This window comes from Podarcis bocagei, assembly GCF_964188305.1.
Source record: "Podarcis bocagei genome assembly, chromosome: 6".
NCBI lineage: Eukaryota > Metazoa > Chordata > Lepidosauria > Squamata > Lacertidae > Podarcis > Podarcis bocagei.
In genome coordinates this window covers 69,410,954-69,431,663 of record NC_138130.1, presented here as the reverse complement: position 1 = coordinate 69,431,663, position 20,710 = coordinate 69,410,954, and the positions used below count along the sequence as shown (strand labels likewise).

At 42.0% G+C, this 20,710-nt stretch overlaps 1 protein-coding gene across 3 annotated transcripts; it reads right to left on the bottom strand.

The window, feature by feature from the left end:
* Positions 1 to 6,867: 6,867 nt before the first annotated feature.
* Positions 6,868 to 19,423, bottom strand: BTLA (B and T lymphocyte associated). 3 transcript variants are annotated; one of them, XM_081197603.1, is made up of 5 exons: positions 19,127 to 19,423; positions 14,949 to 15,242; positions 10,515 to 10,676; positions 9,865 to 9,911; positions 6,868 to 8,362 (listed from the first exon to the last, which is right to left on the bottom strand). In XM_081197603.1, the coding sequence occupies exons 1-5, from the start codon at positions 19,194 to 19,196 to the stop codon at positions 8,045 to 8,047; spliced, it is 891 nt and encodes a 296-aa protein (XP_081053729.1). In that variant the 5' UTR covers positions 19,197 to 19,423; the 3' UTR covers positions 6,868 to 8,044. The 3 variants fall into 3 exon arrangements, with proteins under 3 accessions (XP_081053729.1, XP_081053730.1, XP_081053731.1); XM_081197604.1 differs by having other exon boundaries at positions 10,515 to 10,658; XM_081197605.1 differs by having other exon boundaries at positions 10,515 to 10,637.
* Positions 19,424 to 20,710: the final 1,287 nt, after the last annotated feature.

The following is a 20,710-nucleotide window of genomic DNA, read 5'->3' as shown; positions in this document are numbered from 1 at the left end:
ATTAAGCGTAATACAAAGAAATATTAATGCAATAAAAATAAAGTGGCAATGTGTGCAGGATTCTGCCTTCTGGTTCTCTTAATATGTGCTTCAGAAAGCAGATCTAGTAATTACAGTGGTACCTCGGGTTAAGTACTTAATTCGTTCCGGAGGTCTGTTCTTAACCTGAAACTGTTCTTAACCTGAAGCACCACTTTAGCTAATGGGGCCTCCTGCTGCCGGAGCACGATTTCTGTTCTCATCCTGAAGCAAAGTTCTTAACCTGAAGCACTATTTCTGGGTTAGCAGAGTCTGTAACCTGAAGCGTATGTAACCTGAAGCGTATGTAACCCAAGGTACCACTGTATGGGCAATTGGTGGCATCTCAAAAGCTGAGAGCAGGGTAGGCAATTAGCTGAAATGGAGCAACAACTGACATGCTAAACACAGCCACACACACAGAGGAACAGGGTGGTTGGTGAATTGAACAGTGTCTTTTTTTGGTGTGTGTGTTTTTTAAAAAAGAAGTTTGTCATAGATTTCTTCTAACCAGATCAGTGTTCCTGCCTAATCTACAGCCATGTAGTGGTCCCCAGTATTAACAACACCTCCAAGAAACAAACGATTCGGCACGGTGAAAAACTTGAAATTTGTAGATGACCCCAAACTGGAAGGGGTAGCTCATGCTGCAGAAGACAGAATTGGGATTCAAGATGACCTGAATGGATTGGAGAACTGGGCCAAAGCTAACAAAATGAATTTCAGTAGGGACAATTCAATTGACATCACTTGTAGGGTTAAAAGAAGTTTTGTAAGGAGTAATTTATAAATTATTGTGAAGAGAATTAAGAATAGATGTACTGGAAATTTGAGTTTATAGCAATAACCATAGTAACAAAATGCATAATTAGAAAGACTTTAGAAAACCATCAGTCGAGGCTGAAGGAAGACTCAGGCTGTGATAGCCAAAAGTTTTGAAATGATGTTTAAAAGGATGTTATGCTGGAAAATATGTGTAAAAACTAATAAAAAATTAATAAAATAAAATAAAATAAAATGAATTTCAGTGGGGACAAAAGTAAGTCTTATGCACACACGGCCCAGGAATGGAACCCCTGCACAAAATGTTTGCCACCTGTATGTACGTTACATAAATTATGCAGTGTGGTGTAGCGGTTAAGAGCGGTAGTCTCATAATCTGGGGAACCGGGTTCGTGTCTCTGCTCCTCCACATGCAGCTGCTGGGTGACCTTGGGCCAGTCACACTTCTCTGAAGTCTCTCAGCCCCACTCACCTCACAGAGCGTTTGTTGTGGGGGAGGAAGGGAAAGGAGAATGTTAGCCACTTTGAGACTCCTTTGGGTAGTGATAAAGCAGGATATCAAATCCAAACTCCTCCTCCTCCTCCTCCTCCTCCTCCTCCTCCTCCTCCCCCTCCTCCTCCTCCTCCTCCTCCTCCTCTTCTTCTTCTTCTTCTTCTTCTTCTTCTTCTTCTTCTTCTTCTCCTCCTCCTCCTCCACCACAGATAGCAAGACCAATAATGTAGGGTTTGTTTGTTTTTTTGCAGAATACGAACTGCAGTGGTACGAAAGGAGCTCTGCCTGCAGCAAATGCACAGAATGGAAAACGATGCCTCCTTGCATCCCTAATTGGCAGCCACTCCTGGTGTTTGCTAACCCCCCCCCCATGCTCTATTGGAAAATACTATGTCACAACATAATATAATTCCAGGGTGCATTGTGGGCTGGGGAGAAGCTGATGGTGCGGACTCTGCTATCACGAACACTATATTTTTGCTGCAGCGCTAGCAAACCAAAGTTTTAAATGAAATGGGGGGAGCTGCTTCTGGTAGCCTGCCACAGTCCCACCCAAAAAAATAACTTTTGGGGTAGTCTCCCACCCCACCCAAAAAAAGCCTTTTCATTAAAGAACCTAATTTAATCACCTTATGTTGCAGTGGAAAACTGTATTTATCTGGGGATTCCCCACCTAACAAATGATGGGTGCATTACTAATACTTCAGGCTGGTCCTAAAGGCAAAACAGTGGAATTTTCGGAAACTGGCAGGATTTTTCCTTAACTATTCCATGGCTGCTGCTGCTAAGTAATGCTACTAGCAGTGTACAAGACGGAAAGGAGACAAAAGCCACACATGAAAACCTTCACCACCATCATCAAGATAAAAATTCTCTGCTTCAAAAGCACCACCAAAACACCAGTAATATGGGGGTGAAATCGTCTATAACATTCAGCCTGCTTACTCACAGGTGGTTTGCAAAGATTCATTCAAGCCACCTTTTGGTTTCAGAAGATACCACAGTTTGTGTGACCTTTTTTTTTTTTTTTTAACTCAGGAAGATTCTGAAAGCTAATCTCAGTAAGGAAAGATTGTTTAGGTCAACTTAGCAAAGTGTGTGCATCTATCTATCATCTTTCTATCTATAAATGTTAAAGCAGGCATGTCCAAAGTCTGTTTTGGGGGCCTAATCTGGCACGCTGGTCAATTTAATCCAGCCCCTGGGGTAAAATCCTAAAGAAACCTCAACAAGTTCAATCCTAAAAAAAAGCTTAACAACTTTGGTCGGCCCTCATGGCCCTTCACCACATCAAATCTGGCCCTGTTTGGGAAAAGTTTGGACACCACTGTGTTAAAGGGATTTGTTTCTTTCAGGACTGCAATCATTGTTTAATTTGCCAGATTCAGGGGAATTTTTTAAATGAAATATGCAGGTGCCTCTGATTAACTGAATAGCAGATATGTACATTTTTAAAAGTCAAGTGCCTATAAAAAGGACAGATTGGAAGCTCACTCATTAAAAGAGGCAATCACCCTTTCTTGACACAGACAAGGAATTCCTCTTTTTCTAAAATGATTTGGCCTGCAACACCACATGCATGCATCAACATTTCAAAACAAAGAATCCTTTTCGATGCTCCAGAAATATTGCCTTGACCCACATAACTGATGGCCGCAAATTTAATTAATAGACTACAACTCCATGCACACATGCAAATTTAGATGAACTGAGTAAAATTCCATGCATTTAATACCTACATCTTCATCCCACTCTTTAATCCTAAATGGTAACGAGTCATCAATATTTTTTTTTGGGGGGGGGGTAGCAATTAAAAATAAGCAATTCATGTTCACATACATAAATATGTATCTTGTTTTTTTCAATTTCAAGAAGTAGCAATTCATCAATAAATTAAAAGTAAAACAAAATACGAAACTAGAATAAAAAATACAATGGAAACAGAAAATGTAGATGTTCTAAACCAAAGCCAGGCAAGATTCCAAGCTCCTTAAAAAGCATCTAAAATCATTATTACAACACTTGGGCTTGTGGGGGTGGGTGGGGCTTATGCCTCACCTGTGGCACATAAATCATGAATTGAAATAATACACCTACAGTTAAGTTTGTGAAGAAAGAACAAGAGAGGTGTGGTGTCTACAGGGGAGATCATTCAAACACCCTCATGTGTTGCAAAAATTCATGGGCGGGTTACACCGCAAGCCCTTCCCCAATTACTAACATGCATTGCCCACATCCCACATAGACATAGATTTAGGAGCTTTTTGAAGGCTGCTTACTGACATGCCGATGTTCTGTGTACAGCTCCTTCATGTACAGGGGATGCTGGGCCAATCAGAATCCACCCTTGCATGGAGGACTTCTAAGAGTCTACATCTGTACATGGCTTTGTGTCAACACCAGAGAGCAAGGCTACACAGCTAGGAAACCATGAGCTCAGTGGGTGACCTGGGGTCAGTCATTATCCCTCCACTGAACCTACCTCCTGATCTCCTTGGAGAAAGATACCGAAATGCAATTAATCAGTAAATGGGTAAATAAATAAATATTTAGCTGAATCCTAGGCACTTAACATTTGGAAGCAACAGTTTATGACCTACTGGCAGCCAGGAAGTGTCATTTTAAAAGTTGAACTGGAATCACCAAATCTAACCAACTGTTGTCCTCTTCAGCATAGCTATGATAGTTTGTTAAGTGCTTCAGATAATTGTTTCTTTTGAATCAAATGCAAAACTTCAGTCAGTCATTATTCTTAATCTACCCCAGACCTTCAATTTTGGATTGGTAAAGCATGAGAATCATCACTGTGTTTTTTTTAAAAGGGGACTTACTGATATTTTGTCATTCTATCTGATGTTTTCCTGTCAACTCATCCATTGCCCTATGCCTTTGAGGTGACTCCAAGTTCCAATGCCAGCAGCCAGTGAATAGTGACTAACTGGTGAGGCATGGCTGACCTTTTAGACGTCACTGAATATGAATGCCATATATATATATATATATATATATATATATATATATATATATATATATTTTCTTCCCCCAGGAGGAAGCCACCATCACAATCATACATTGCCTTATCATTTTTCATTTTTTTCCACCCAAAATTATATCTGATCTGAGCTGCATGCACTTTCACATCCTTTCATCAACGTCACGAACCCACTCTTATCTATACACAGCACTCTTTCCTCTGCAGTCAGTGTGCTTGGTGGCGAGATGCTAAAGCGCTTCCTGTTTTTCTCACATATTGTGTCTTTCATATCAAAAGGGGAGCAACGTGTTCATTAAGCCAATACTTTCAATCCTTGGGTTCTTCTACTTTCTGAGAGACACTGTGGGCACTTTTAGCTGAAAGAGTTCTGAAATGATTTCTTGAGTTTTCCTTTTTCATCCCTCTATTGACAGTATGGCAAAGCAGAGTTTCAGGTACTGGCATCCTTCTGCTTCAGTAATCTGCCAGAGATTAGGCAGGTGGCAACTGGGTACTGGATCTTTTCAAGGGGAATGTCCTTCCCAGAGTCCCCCTTTGTGCTCCAGCTAAGCACCCTTTTATTTTCTCCTGCTTAACTTTTGTTGCTGGTTTTATGATCCCACTTCTTAATTTTATCTCATTCAGCTTTCTTATTATTGATGGTTGCTTCCTTCCTTGGGCTTTATAGAGATAGGTTGCGTTGGACATTGGCTGGCTGAATGAAGAAGCACAGAGGGCTCCTCTTGGAAAGTGAAGCCTACTGCAATTCCCTTTTCTACACAAACTGTTAAAGGTGCAGGAGCCCTGCCATCTCCATATGGCCACCTTACATGGACATTGGATCAAACAGGCATGAAATGCCATTATTAAATAAATAAAGAGAAGATAAGAAGGTTCCTGCTGGTTCAGATCAAAGGCCAAGTCTAGAATCCTAGTTTGCCACAGTAGCCAATAAGATGTCTTTGGAGATGTCTACAAGCTTGATATATGAGTGCTATCCTGCTTTTGTTCCTCAGCAGCTTGTATGCAAATACTTATGAACTGAGCATGAAAGGAACACATATAGCCACTGTGAACATGTGATAGCCCTAACCTCCATGAATTTCCTCACCCCACCACCTTTTAAGCCAGTTTGTAGACTATAGAGGTAAAGGTAAAGGGACCCCTGACCATTAGGTCCTGTCGTGACCGACTCTGGGGTTGCGGCGCTCATCTCGCTTTATTGGCCGAGGGAGCCGGCGTTTGTGCGCAGACAGCTTCCGGGTCATGTGGCCAGCATGACTAAGCCGCTTCTGGCGAACCAGAGCAGCGCACGAAAACGCCGTTTACCTTCCCGCTGGAGCGGTACCTATTTATCTACTTGCACTTTGACGTGCTTTCAAACTGCTAGGTGGGCAGGAGCTGGGACTGAACAACGGGAGCTCACCCTGTCGCAGGGATTCGAACCGCCGACCTTCTGATCAGCAAGTCCTAGGCTCTGTGGTTTAACCCACAGCGCCACCTGCATCCTGCATTGTGGACTATGCTGGCAGCCATTTCAGCATCTGCAACGACAGTGAGCAGCAATCATTTATCTATCAACCATAATTTCTTGTACACATCTAGTTCTTTTCCAGTTCATTCCTAGTGGAGATAATCACTATATTTTTTTTTTTTAAAAAAGATATTTATTAAGTTTTCACAAATTATAAAATACAAACAAACAAACACAAACACAAACAAACAAGTATAATTTCAAAACCTTATTTTCTTACACCTTACTTCACCGACCTCCTCATACCTCCCCTTTCTGCATTCCAATTTCGATTTAATTCAGCAAATCCTCACCCTTAATTTTATCTAGTTGTATTCTTTTCTTTTCTTTTAACTTAATCTTTATAGCTGTAATCCACTTACTTTCTATAATCATAACATTTTAACACTCATTAATTTTGCAATATTTCTTAAGATAGATTTTAAATTTTTTCCAATCTTCTTCCGCCGTCTCTTTCCTCTGGTCTCGGATTCTGCCAGTCATTTCAGCCAGTCCCATGTAGTCTATCACCTTCATCTGCCATTCTTCCAGAGTGGGTAGATCTTGTGTCTTCCAATACTTTGCTATGAGTATTCTTGCTGCTGTTGTAGCATACATAAAAAATGTTCTATCTTTCTTTGACACCAATTGGCCGACAATGCCCAAGAGAAAGGCCTCTGGTTTCTTAGGGAAAGTACATTTAAGTACCTTTTTCATTTCATTATATATCATTTCCCAGAAGTCCTTAATCTTTGGGCACGTCCACCAAAGGTGGAAGAAAGTACCTTCAGTTTCTTTACATTTCCAACATTTATTATCAGATAAGTGGTATATTTTTGCAAGCTTGACTGGAGTCATGTACCACCTATAAATCATTTTCATAATATTTTCCTTTAAGGCATTACATGCCGTGAATTTCATACCGGTGGTCCACAACTGTTCCCAGTCAGCAAACATAATGTTATGACCAATGTCTTGTGCCCACTTTATCATAGCTGATTTCACTGTTTCATCTTGTGTATTCCATTTCAACAGCAAGTTGTACATTCTTGACAAGTTCTTAGTATTGGGCTCTAACAATAGTGGAGATAATTACTATAATCTATACAGTAATTGGTTCATTTAGCCTCAAAATTCTTTTGCTTAATATTCTGACTTGGGATATCCCTAGTTGAGGATGAGATCAATGAAATACATGATTAAAGTTCTGCTAATTTGGCTTTCAGTCAGTAGAAAACGTATACATTCATTCTACTCACTGAGCACACTTCCAGATGACCAGATTATTGGGCATTCGTCCCAACTTGTTGGCAGGGAGATTAGACGACACTGGCTATTGAATGAGCATTTATTCTCATTTGCAAGGAAGTTTGATGATGTTGTGGACACTTTCCAATGAATTTCCCTGTCACTTCCCTTATTGCAAAAAGTCCTGTCTTTGGGGGAAGGGAGTTTGTTATGCAGAAGCTCCAAATCATTTTAACTGTGTGACCTGAATTTTTTGGCATGTGGTTGAATCCCACCCGAAAATAGCAACTATTTTGAAGTGCTTTGAGAGGGCATGTCCACACTTCTGCCTGCCCCATGCCTAGAAAGCTTCTCCTGGCACGAGTCCAAGCAGTTTTGTCTTTGTTGTGCCACTTTCCCCTGGAAAAACTGCTCTTTAGCCCTAATTCAGAACAAACATCAATCCAGAGAAAACCTTATTGCTTCGATTCAGTGGTAAAGATTGGGTTTTAGTGGCGGAAAGCAGCGGGGGAAATGCAAGTCTGGATGGGCCCCTTATCTCCTGCAGTCTTTTAGTAAACTGGAAGTGCAAACAAAAGTTGACAGTTTCTCAGAATATTTTTTCTTTTCTTTTTGTTGTAGTATTCCTAAGCTTTCACCATCCAATTCTATGGAAAGCTAGGTAGTGATGGGGATTTGCTTACAGGATTTGTCTCTCTTTGCTGAAGGGATTTAGTAATAAACAGCTAGGCTGCTTATGCAACCAACTGTAATGTGGTTTGATTAGATCAAGGTTTCTGGAAACTAGGACTTGCAGAGCAGCTTATGAAAACAGAATAGATAACATCAGCATGAGAGTCATTTTAACAACCCCAAAATAATAAATAGCATCAATGAATGAACACATGCTCCTAGTGGAAATAGATGGTGCGATACCCATGCACTAAGCAATTATCAGAGTGAAGCTGGTGAGAAAGCTTGCAGAGTCACAGTGGAAGAAGCTATATGATGCTAAACAATGAGCGGTTGTCCACATTTAGTGATTCAGTCCAATGGCAGCATATTCTGTAAATTCCGTCTCAGCAGAATGCTCATGTCTCTGAACAGGTTCCCCATAGCTCAGTGTTGCATAAATAAGGGCTTCCTTCTTTTGAGGTAAGAGTTGCTGGGTATTGGAGACACATTCATCACAAGTAGGCTTGGGTGGTGCCCTGGTGGCATTTGAGCAATTGCATTGATTGCTGTAGATGGGATCATCATCTGGAAATTGCAGCACATAAGGCTCAGCAGCTTGATGAAGTACAGATTTCATATGGGAGACATTGCTGCACTGGGCATCTGCATTGCTATTAAGCTGTGGGGGAAACAAGAGTACAATAGATTCATGAAAGAGTGCAGTATCTTAATCACATATCTAGCTAGCATAGACAACAACCATGTCAGACGTGGACAGCTCAAACATCAGGGAAGATGTCGCTTTTCAAGCCTTCATTAAAATCACAGGTTTCTCCCATCCCTGACCCTCCAGACCTTGTTGGGCTGCAACTCCCATAATCCCTGAGCATTGGCCATGTCTGCTGGGGCTGATGGGAGTTGGAGTCGAACAACATTAGCAGGGTAGCAGGTTGGAGAAGCCATTTTAAATTTTAATACCCAGGATAACATCGAAGGCACCTGGATTAAAAGAAGTGCAGTTGACACTCATCAGATTATGTATTGTTTTGATGTGACGTTAGACACAAATGAGATGTGGCACTATTCATGTCTTCAGTACTTGCTAAAAAATCAAATGGTTGATTTTTTTAAAAATAGTGTGGTAGTGATCAGGGTGAACTAGATTGGGATTGCATGTAGAAGAGGAGTGTTAGTCCTTTGTCCCAAACATAGTCCCGTTCCCAATGCAATGGCAGGAAAACTCGAATTGGGAGTCTGTGCTCCCAAAAGAAAGATCAGCCATGCAAAGGCTAAAGTCATGATGCCTCATTTGGACCTCTTCTGAGTCTAGAAAAAGCTGAACTTTGGAGCAAAAAACCCAGTTTTGCACAAAACTAAGAACATTTGCCCATATTTCTCCCTCCCTTCTTCCCTCTGTTGTTTCACACTATCTGGTTAAGGTTATTAGCAACTTGGGAGGCAGAATTTGTCCATGTAGTTCAGTAAGGTGCAATGTCACTGATGGCTAGCATTTAAAACACAACTAAACACCACTTAAGTTGAAGGCTGAGCTTTCTTCCTGTGTTCATCAATGAAAACTGCTTCCTTTAAGTGGCAAAGTCCATGAGGTGAAGGTTTTTATATGTATCTTGAAGGGGTTGGAACATAACACGTTAGCCCTCTCCAGGAATTCGAGCTGTAGCTCCATGGTAGAACATCTGCTTTGCCCATAGAAGATTCCAGCTTCAATTCTTGACATCTCCAGGTAGGACTTGGGAAGAATCCTGCCCAAAATCCTGGAGAGCTATTGCCACTCAGTGCAGACAATACTGAGCTCAATGGACCAATGGTTTGACTCATGGGGATTGTAGGGATGAGCACCCTAGCTTCACCCCTTCTCATTATTCTCACCTCATGGTGGTATCCAGGTGAATCAGGGAGCCTCCTGTACTTGTGGGGCTCTCCGTGCATTTTGGAACCAATATTTTCCATGGGTCCAGGAGGCTTGACACAGTCACCCTGCAACTCATGGAGGGAGGTGGGTGATGATTAGGGAGGTAGGGGAAAGCTAGCACACACTTCTCCATGGCCTCAGCTCATGTGATTACTGCACACAGGGACGGAATGCCTGAAAGGGGCTTATGGGCATTTAAGTACCATACTTGGAAATTCAATACCAGGCTCATCAGTGAAGAAACCTACCACATTCATTTCACTTTGCGAGATTGATGGGCCCTTATTGCTGTTCACTGGAAAGGAAAAGAAAAACACCAGCTATTGATGGAACGACATTTGGATAGTTCATCACATTCATTGTACAAAAACAAGAACGCAGCTTGTGAAAATGCCCTGTCTCATAAAAAGGGGATCATGGAAATCCTTACCAAATTTTATGGATAGGCCAAAACTGCTATGCTGTTATAATGAAAGTCAGGCAATAAATATTTAAAATAAGTAACTTTTATCCAAGACTATGAGTTTTGGAAGATAGTCATGGAAGCGGTCCCAATACACTTTTTTTTTTAATCCTCAGGTAGAACAGAAATGGGGGTGGCGCCACTTCCCCCCACCCCGGTCAAGGCACATAGTGGTTCCCGAGATTGGTCAACTTATTTTGACCCATAAGGCAGAAACCCCCCACAAACACCTCACCCCAAGAATAAAGTATGATCATAATAAATATAGAAGTAGCCATTTGCTGCAGTTCTGTAACACTCAAACTCAACTGCCTCACTCTGCCTGTGGGTAGGTTCAGCCCTGGGAATATGAGAAATGAAAAGATATTTGAGTAGCAGAAGTGAGACAGCCCAGGGAAAAGAGGGGGAAACTAGAGAGATCTTGAGCGAATTCACCTTGATGCTTCCTTATGCAGCACAGCAGGCCCAAGCAGCTCAAAATGAAGAGGCACAATGGTCCCAGGAATGACAGGAAATAAATAATCAGCTTCATGTCCTTTCCATCTGCTTCATTATCTTCTGCAGTAGCATTTTCAGATTCTGTTATTTTATTGTGATCTGTTATTATTGTTGTTGTTGTTGCTATAATTACTATTTACATTTGCTATTGTCCTAATGCCAAAGCAACATAATGTTATATTTCAATATAGCAATTCAATTATTAATCATTAAGCAAATACAATGAGCTGAGCAGTTAAAGTCTCCCCTCAGCCCCCTACCAAAGAAGAATTCACCATCAGTTAACTTAACAGGGGTGAAATAACCAATATGGTAAAAGTTAAACACTGTTTAAAAGTAAGCATTCTCAGAAAGAGAAAGAGCATTCAAAAGTCAATAAAAATAAAAATAGCATGCTTCCTAACAGAAGTAATCTGCTTGATCCAGAATGGTTTCACAAGGGTCATTGACAATACATTATGATCTCTAAATGTTCTTAATGCAATCTAGAAAGCCAGAGAGGCTACAATGAGGGTCAAACTACAGCGTAGGCAGGAGGATCCAGAATTCATCAGTGTTTTTGTAGAGGAGGACAGAAGATGCTGAAATGAGGCAAATAAGGGCAAATGAGGCACTGCCCCAATAATCTGAGTTTGCTCTCCTCCAGTTCATGCCTGCCTGCCTTCTTACTAACATTCACTCCGGGGTGGCACAGCCCATCATCTTCCTCCTCAGTCTCAATGTAGCTATTGTTGAACTCAGCAAGGAGGAGGATCCCTGGAGGGGGAAACATTTCACGCTTTCCCCCCATACTGTTTTCATTACCAAAATAGCTCCTTCAACCTGTTATTAGAGCCCTAGTTGCCCTGAGCCCCAGCTGAAAGGATGGGTGTGTCATGGAACTGCATGCTGGGTAGCTGCCGACACACCATCTCTGCGTTTGGAGCATGTCAGAAGAGCCTCTACAAGCAGACCAATATACAGTACATGCGTAGAACTCCATGAGGAGGGAAGCCATGACCTAGTCAGGGTTCTCTCTTACTCAGAGACACACTTCAAAAGGATGGATGACAGGAAGAAGAAGAAGAGTTTAGATTAGATATTCCGCTCTATCGGCTAACAATCTCCGTTCCCTTCCTCCCCCACAACATACACTCTGTGAGGTGAGTAAGGCTGAAAGACTTCAGAGAAGTGTGACTAGCCCAAGGTCACCCAGCAGCTGCATATGGAGGTGCGGAGATGCAAACCTGGTTCACCAGATTACAAGTCCACTGCTCTTAACCACTATACCACACTGGCTCATTTCCACTGGGCACAACAGCAGCAGGGGATGGGCTAGCTCACTCAGCCCCCATTCACTTTCAATACTTGGGAGGAGGATCATGTGAAACACCCCCCCCCCCACACACACACCCGTCCAAGTGTTTGGGTGCATGGAGGGAAGCAGTTTTATAGAGTACAAGTAGAGACTTGAAACTCAGCCTCAAAGTAAACCTGATATTAAACTTATCTGTGAATTCTTTGCTTGAGATTCTCTTTTTCCTTCCTTGCATAAAACAAACTAATAGCAGTCATAAGGGTGGGGTGAGGGAACAGGTGCTAATTCTGGCTGGAAAAGTGGCAGGGTAGGAGAGTATTGACCTCTCCTCATGTGCCACACAATGGCATTACCTGTGCCATCCTTCCATTGCCTCCCTGAAATTGCTCCTTGCATCAGATAGCAACATTAGGGTGAATTAACAGTTTCGGAGAGAGATAATTTTCAGTAGGAAAACATCATGGGGGAGAAGTTGGATAAACCCTAACCCTAACCCTTTCTTCAGTTTTGATGCAGATGTTGTTGGGATGGGGCTTATGACTATTTTTAGGTTTTTGTGTGTTTTTTAAAGAGAGAAGTACTGTATCCCAACTATGTGTGTCAAAAGTCACATTTAGCTCAACCCTTAGAGAACTGAAACTAAGGTAAGTCAATTTGAGATCAGCTATAGCAGGGGTCAGCAAACTTTTTCAGCAGGAGGCCTGTCCACTGTCCCTCAGACCTTGTGCAGGGGCCGGACTATATTTTGAAGGGAAAAAAAAAGAATTCCTATGCCCCACAAATAACCCAGAGATGCATTTTAAATAAAAGGACACATTCTACTCATGTAAAAACATGCTGATTCCTGGACCGTCCACAGGCCGATTTAGAAGGTGATTGGTCCAGATATGGCCCCCGGGCCTTAGTTTGCCTACCCATGGACTATAGTAAGAGTTGCACAGCCTTAGGTGTGCTTGTTTCGTATTTCAGCCTCTTGTGGGATTTTTATTTTGTAAAGGTTTCAGCATTTCAATTTTATACAGGCCAATTATTAAGCTCAAATGTAAGTTCTGGGCAATGTGACCCTCTTGATGAATTTACATACACAGAAAGTCCAAATACCAATTTGAGTCATTTAGATGTTACAACATGGGCTGTTTGGCACTCTGTACAGGTTTCATTTCTTTGCACTACTAGACAGCCTACTAGACAGATGACTGATAAGGCTACCGCTCTACACATTGTTTGCAAATAAGGGAGCCGTGATGTCTTTGATGTGTGATTAACATTTTGTAACTGCAGCACTTGGGTTTAACTGTTTTCTGCAATGAACCCCATCAAGATTTGGAAAACTGAAATACCGCAAAGCAAGGAACAAATGAGCAACTCTTAGCCAATGTTCACACCATATATTTAAATCACTATGATACCACTTTAAACAAACAGGACTTCCCCCCAAAAAGAATTCTGGGAGATATACCCAGTGCTTTTTTCTGGGGGGATGCAGACCCCAAAACGTTTTTTAAGAAAAAAAGCACTGGATATACCTTTCTCCATGCATGGCCTTCAAGACATTTTACAGGTAAAACATTTATGTATACTGCTATTATTTATTAAATTTGTATACTTCCCATCATCTGAAGATCACAGCTGGTTCACAACATAAAAAGAAAAACACAAAATACATACTAAAACAAAAGCAAAGCAATAACCCCCCCTCTCCCAAACACGTTTTAAAGGACATAGAATGTTAATCAGCCAAAGGCCTGCTTTATAGAGAAACGTTTTTCCCTGGCACCTAAAGATATCTAATGAAGGCGCTAGGTGAGCCTTCTTGAGGAGAGCATTCCACAAACAAGGAGCCACCACAGAAAAGGCACGTTCTTGTGTTGCTGCCCTCTGGAACTCTCACATAGAAGGTACATGAAGAAGGGCCTCAGATGATGATCACAGGGTCTGAATCGCTTCATATGGGGAGAGGCGGTCCTTGAGGTGATGATGATGCACCCTTCATAACTAAGTTCCACGGCAGGTTGCAACAATTTAATACACATCATTAGAAACAGTTTAATGCACATGACAAACTTAGGTCTATTCATTTCAGTGGGTTTACTCCGAGTATAACTCAGTTGGAAACAAGTCCCTTTTCTAATAGCAGTCACACACTTCACTATAGATTATGCTGCCTCCCCGGGCTCACAGTGTCATCAAAAGAGTTCAGCTTGTTGTCTGTTCCAGCTCTACAGTTCTATGATTCTATGACCAAGAGAGAAGTGCTGGATTGGGGGAGTTTGCACAGAAGGGGGCAGATGCCCTTGTGGCAGTTTTGGAGTGGTGGCAAATTACAGGCTTTCTCCTGAGCATATCCCTGTGTATGTGCCCCTATCCAACTTTGCCTTGCTCCAAAGGGGAAGAGAAATTCAAAGTATCAGTGTGGGGTGGCCTTTCTAAGCCTCCCATGCCCTCCATTCAGGCTCCACCTGAACCAGAACTTGAAAAGATGGATTCAGGGAGGCTCAGGAAACCATGTTAAAAGGATCAATTTTCAAGTCCCCCCCCCCAACTCCTTTGAAGCTCAGCTGGATTTCCAAGCCTCCCTTATGCCTTGGAGAGCTCACCTGCTGCTGATCCTTTCAATCTCCAGTTTCAAATCAGTCTCTTCATCCTTCTCAACTGCTGCCACTGGGCTAAACATGCTGAGATGGAGAAGCGGGGCAGCAGTGCAGACCATTGTTGCCTATTGCAAAATTTGTAGATCCAGCATTGTAAGAGGCAGAGCGTGCAACATGGCTGGGCCTTTTGACAGTTGGCTTTCTATACCGTACTAAAGAGCGCTGCACACAGATAAGAGGAAAGGGTTAGCCTGCAGCATGCCAGAGGTGCTTAGAGAAGAGGAAATAAAATCAACGTACAGTTGAAACCTTGATTGTGTTGATGTGCATTTCTTGAGCAGAGCAAGAACATAAACAAATGACTGCAGGGCTATAAGCACCAGGCAACTGACCAGGAGGCTGACTGAATTGCCTATAGGCCTGTTGCTGCAAACAGTGAATTGGAAAAAGGCCCTCATTCTCGGAATTGCTTATGTTGCTTACCTTGTACAATGACTTGTATTTCATGACCTGGGAGTATGCTTTCCCCCATAGTAGCTCGACACTGATAGCGTCCACTGTCATTCTTAGAAATAGGCAAAAATTGCAAAACAAAATCACGGCCTTGCCAAAGAATATTGTGTCTTTGTCCTTGAGGCAGAATTTCACTGTTCCTGTACCAATTTATCGTAAGATTCTCTTGGCAATCCATCACTGGGCACTTTATACTGAATGAAACGCCAGCATTTATCGTGTAGTTGGTTCCCCTTCGGACAGAAATAGTGCAGTTTTCATTCCCTGGAAGAAAAAAGTGGGGTGGAAATTATGCCTGACACACCTCAGATATTTTTGTATTGTTAGCAATAATCATTTCACTGGCGTCTTGTTGGTTTTCCCATCCATGCAATACCTTTCTACAGGCAATGCTTTAGATGAGAAGAACTGATTGGCAAGCTAATATGACATAAAATATTGACATCAGTCATCTGTTATTGGTTTAATCACAGCCAAGATATTTATAAATTATTATTATTATTGTTTTTAGTATATTTATTTCTATCCCTTTCCCCCAGACTGGAACTCATGGCGCCTTACAGATAAACCAGAACAAGCTTAAAAACAAAGAAAAGACAATTATTTAAAAGGTAATTAAACACTAACAGAATCAAAATGCTATAAAAAGAACCATTAAAAACATAAACAATAACTACACATCCCAACAACACCCCTTTCCTAAAAAAAAGAACAGTCAGTTCCCAAAGGCCTGTTGGAACAAGTCTTCACCTGCCAGCAGAAGGACAGCAATGACACAGCCAATCTAACTTCTTTAAGGAGGGAGTTCCAAAGTCTGGGAGCAGACACCATGAAGGCCCTGTCCAAGTGGGTGGTAGGACCAAGAGAGTTCAGAGCCTGGACCGGTTTGTATCAGGGAATGTGGTATTTCAGAAACCTGGACCTTGGCATCAGAAGTCTGTTATCAGAAGTCTGGGTGGTCAAACAGTTACTTCTTGCTAAGCCCTATTATTCTTCCTGGACACTGAGGTCCAGCTCCGAGGGCCTTCTGGAGGTTCCCTGATTGCGAGAAGTGACATTACAGGGAACCAGACAGAGGGCATTCTAGGTAGTGACGCCCGCCCTGTGGAAAGCCCTCCCATCAGATGTCAAGGAAATAAACAACTATCTGACTATTAGAAGACATCTGAAGGCAGCCCTGTTTAGGGAAGTTTTTCATGTTTGATGTTTTATAGTGTTTTTAATATTCTGTTGGGAGTGGCCCAGAGTGGCTGGGGAAACCCTGCCAGATGGGCGGGGTTCTATCTATCTATCTATCTATCTATCTATCTATTGTATATATTTCAAAATCATGTTGAAAGTTTTGGGCTGGTGCAGCTAACTTCCATCAACCCCAGGAATTCACAGCCTACCAGGACACTTCCTGCACCCTTCAAACCCAGCAGCTTCAGCTCGCTTACCAATGGTAGCCCTTCTTCAATGCCTACTGTGGTCAATGGGGCAATAGGCATGGGGGAGGGGATTTGATTCCGTTTGCATTTAAAGGTGAACCTACCTAATTTGCACAGCATGCAAACTGAAACACAGCCAACATCCTAAATTCAAATTTATCCAAATTTTGCAGCACAGTTCTCCAGTCAAATAATGTGAGCAAAATTGCATATAGAGTGGTACCTCGGGTTACATACGCTTCAGGTTACATACACTTCAGGTTACAGACTCCGCTAACCCAGAAATAGTACTTCAGGTTAAGAACTTTGCTTCAGGATGAGAACAGAAATCGTGCTCCGGCGGCGCGGCAGCAGCGGGAGGCCCCATTAGCTAAAGTGGTGATTCAGGTTAAGAACAGTTTCAGGTTAAGTACGGACCTCCGGAACGAATTAAGTACTTAACCCGAGGTACCACTGTACCAGGGCAAAGTGTGCATAAGAATGTATACATCAGTGAAAATAACACAAGGAAACATGTTCTATTCGGGGAAATTTACTTTGCAGAAATGTGTACATTAGGCACAGGCAAAAGTGGGCATATTATGAGAAATTTGCACTAAAATGCTGATGGATTTATATGGCGACTTAAAAAAACACACCATATCATGAACTAATGCAGTATGCTAAATTTCAGATTGGAAAAATGAGGAAACTGATTCACCTACCCCATTCTGACCCGTGACCACAAGGCAACTTCAGCTACAGAAGGTGGAAATGGAACTAGGTGTGTGGCTGAAATTTGAGAACAAGGACTTGTGTGGGGCTTATGTAAATCTGTGGTTTTAGGAGGAAAGACGAAGTAGCAGGCTGCAGCCAGTTTGCCACAAAAAGTGGTAGAAGAGAGTGCTGTTTGGTTGCCTGGGTCAAGTAGGCATAAATGGAATGACACGGTGCGGTTCAATCACTTGATCTGATTTACGAAGTTCAGGCGTTTTAAAAGCCACAACAATATCCTCATGTAAGTCTTGTTCCCCTCCCCACATCTGAATAGAAGAATCTACAATCAAGACCCAAACACTCTCCCCTCCTATGGTTTCCAGCAAATGGTGGAATTGCTGTCTCTGACCTTGAAGGCAGAGCACAGCCATCATGGCTGGTAGCCAACAACAGACTTAGCCTCCAAAACACAAAATTCGTGGCGAGGTCGATCGCTGCCCGAAGGTGAATGCCACTGGTTTCCTAAAATTCACAAAGACTCTTCAACATCCAGCAGTCCAAATCCTTCAGTTGTGGATGATATGGTATGAGACCACTTGCAAATTTGAAAGGCACACAAGCATGTGCACACACACACACACACACACACACACACACACACACACACACAGGGAGAGAGAGATGCAAAAACATTCCTTTTAAATCTTGGGAACTGAAGAACTAGGGCACACTTCTCTTTGGTACTTTGAGAAACACACATTTGCTGGTTTAACGTGTAGTTTCATACTTGAATATGCACTGCTGAATACAAATGAAAGTGTTAATCAACCTGGCATTACTTTATTTATTTGCTGTATTTGTGTCCTACCTTCCCTCCAAGTTGCTCAAGGAAGCATGCATGATTTTCCCTGTCTCCATTTTTCCTTCTCAAGGACGCTTTCATGTAGGGTTAGCTTGAGAGATAGTGACTGGCTCTCCCATGATCACTGACACCCAGCGGGCAACACCAGTGGGGGGATTGAATCTGGGTCTCCCTGATCCTAGTCCAACACTATACCCACCTACACCACAGAACAGCCTTTGGTGATAGAGAGCCATTTCACATGTTCTAACGTTTTATTATTCATTGAAGATAAAGTGCTCTATAAAATGTTTAAAATAAATAAGTAATGTTCCAGGAAAGACAAGCTCCCATTTGTCTGCTCACAGTGGCCATAAAAACATATGGAGGTAAGGTGAAGGTATCTATGAGATGTTTCCAAACATTTGTCTCTCCTCTGCATGGTACAATGGCTGCCACAGTCAAATCATTTCCTGTAAAACATTAGTTGTTTTCCTTCTTTACCTTGAGTTCCAGACTGATTAAAAGCAATAAAATACTGATGCATTTATCAGTCACTTTATCAGACAACTGCAGAGAGAGGATTTCAGAATATTATGCTCTGATTAATAGTTAGAAGCTTTCTCTCTGACCTAAACTCTTATTCTTGAGTAGTTTTATAGTGTGGGTACCTGCAACCTCCCAGCATTGTTGGGCCTCCAATCTCCTCAACAATCAGCCATATTAATTTGCCCTTTGCACTGTATTGTCATATTGCCACTCATTCTCCTGTTTTTTAAACTGGAATGAACAGGATTAGTCATTTCAGCCTGTTTTCATTATATAATGTCTCCATCCTGCTAACACTCTGCTTGCTCTTCTCTGATACTGCACCCATTATTATATGGAAGACAACAATTCACATATGAAGGGTGGCTGTAATTATTCAGTGAAGAAGAGAAACTTCAGCCCCAATATAGATATATAGTGTTCGAATATAGATTAATAGTGGCTTCTCTGTTGGGGCTGAAGCCTGGTGTGAAATATTCTAAGGCTGAGAATAAGGCCCGTTGTTGTACTATTTAACCCAATTTGAGCTGTAGCCTGAACTTAACAGTTGTGTCTAGCCACCTGAAAACGTTTAGAAATAAAGGTTTCACACACGTTTCACTGGCATTCAGATAGATACAGCCATATCTTACCATGTGCCCACGTATGCTCCAGCGTCAGCATCAGAAAGAGGGAGCGCATTGCAAAGCTACCTGCGTACATGGCCTGGAATGTAGCTTCACTTCATAGTCATCGTGGAAAAGAAAGCTGATCCGTCGGGATGAAACTGTTTTTCTGGTGCAGTTTCAGCAGCTTCTTAATTCGGCTTGCGGAGGCTCGTGTAGAAACACTTCAGTTACCTCAAGAAAGTGAGCCAGACTGGAGGCGTGAGGGGATGTGAAAGAGCTCTGCCACGCTCACAACAAATCAAATTTGCTCACCGTAGAACTTCCTGCAGCCGCAGCTGGTTTCCAAAGCCTCTTGCCTCCAAAACCAGACAGAATGAAATGGGTTTTTTTGTTTGTTTTTTTTTGCATCTTGAAAGAGGAATTGGTGGATGGAAACAAAATGAAATCAGCAGAACATTTTTCAAACAGCAGCTTCAATTTTTTAAAAAGCATTTGAAAAAGTAAAGGTTTTTTGAAAAAGTAAAGAATTGTTGCAGCACCTCATTTGGATGTCTTCTTTTGGAAATTCATGTCACTCCTTCTAAGAGCGAACTCATGTGCTGAGTGACAACAAAGTTGTAACCAAAATGGGAGAGCAGTGCTATTTTTCTAGAAAAAGAGGTGCTGGAACTCCCCACAAATGCCTCCCTTGTTCTCTTATAATGGCCATGGCGCCCACCTGAGAGGTGCCAGAACTGAGTTCCGGCTGAAGAAAAAGCCCTGTAGAGAAGTATCAGCATGCTCAGTGGGAACCCTGAGTTTTGCAGAGGGGCAACAAATAAAAATACTCACACCACTGGGTCAACCCTATGAGGACTGCACATGCTCAGTAGCCATGGAATGGTGGCAAGGAGTTGCAGAATGGCTTGATGAAGGAGGGCCTGGCTGGCACCCTGAGCAGGAATACCTGTGTTAGGAAGTAAGAATATGCTGCAACATTTTGTTGCCTCTGCCACTTGTACACATAACAACATGACTGAACAGAATTTCATAACACAGATAGCTTATGGATATTAATGATAGATAGATAATGATATACTTTTGCATTTTTGTTAACACAGAGGGAGTTAAGAGATTGTTTCTCTCACCACTGTTAATGCCAGTGAGGTTTCCTCTAATTTTGCCAAGCCAAATTAATATTTAGGGCTAATGCAGATGATGTCCTTCAGCAATGCTTGAGACTATAAGGAAAAGGCTGCAGGAGTCTCGGACAGCTGTAGGAGGAAATTTCTACGTCCACAGCCTGCTCCTGATTTCTTAAATATATAGGACGTTTTGTGGGCAAGAGGGGTCCTTTAATCAGGTTGAAAAATCTTTTCTATTTGTTATTTTAGAAGTTTGCTCACTTAGCTTATCATTGTCTCACATGCAAGAGACATCCGATAACCCGTGGGCTTATTCTGCAAAGGTATCCCAACTATGAAATGCCCTCCCCCTTGGCATACAATTGGCATCAGCTCTGATGAATCTTTGGTGCCATTTGAAAACTCTCCTATTTCAGCAGGCTTTTATGAGAGCTTAATTACCTTGGACTGGTTTTGGTCCTTCTTGCTGCTATTGAGACTGTTG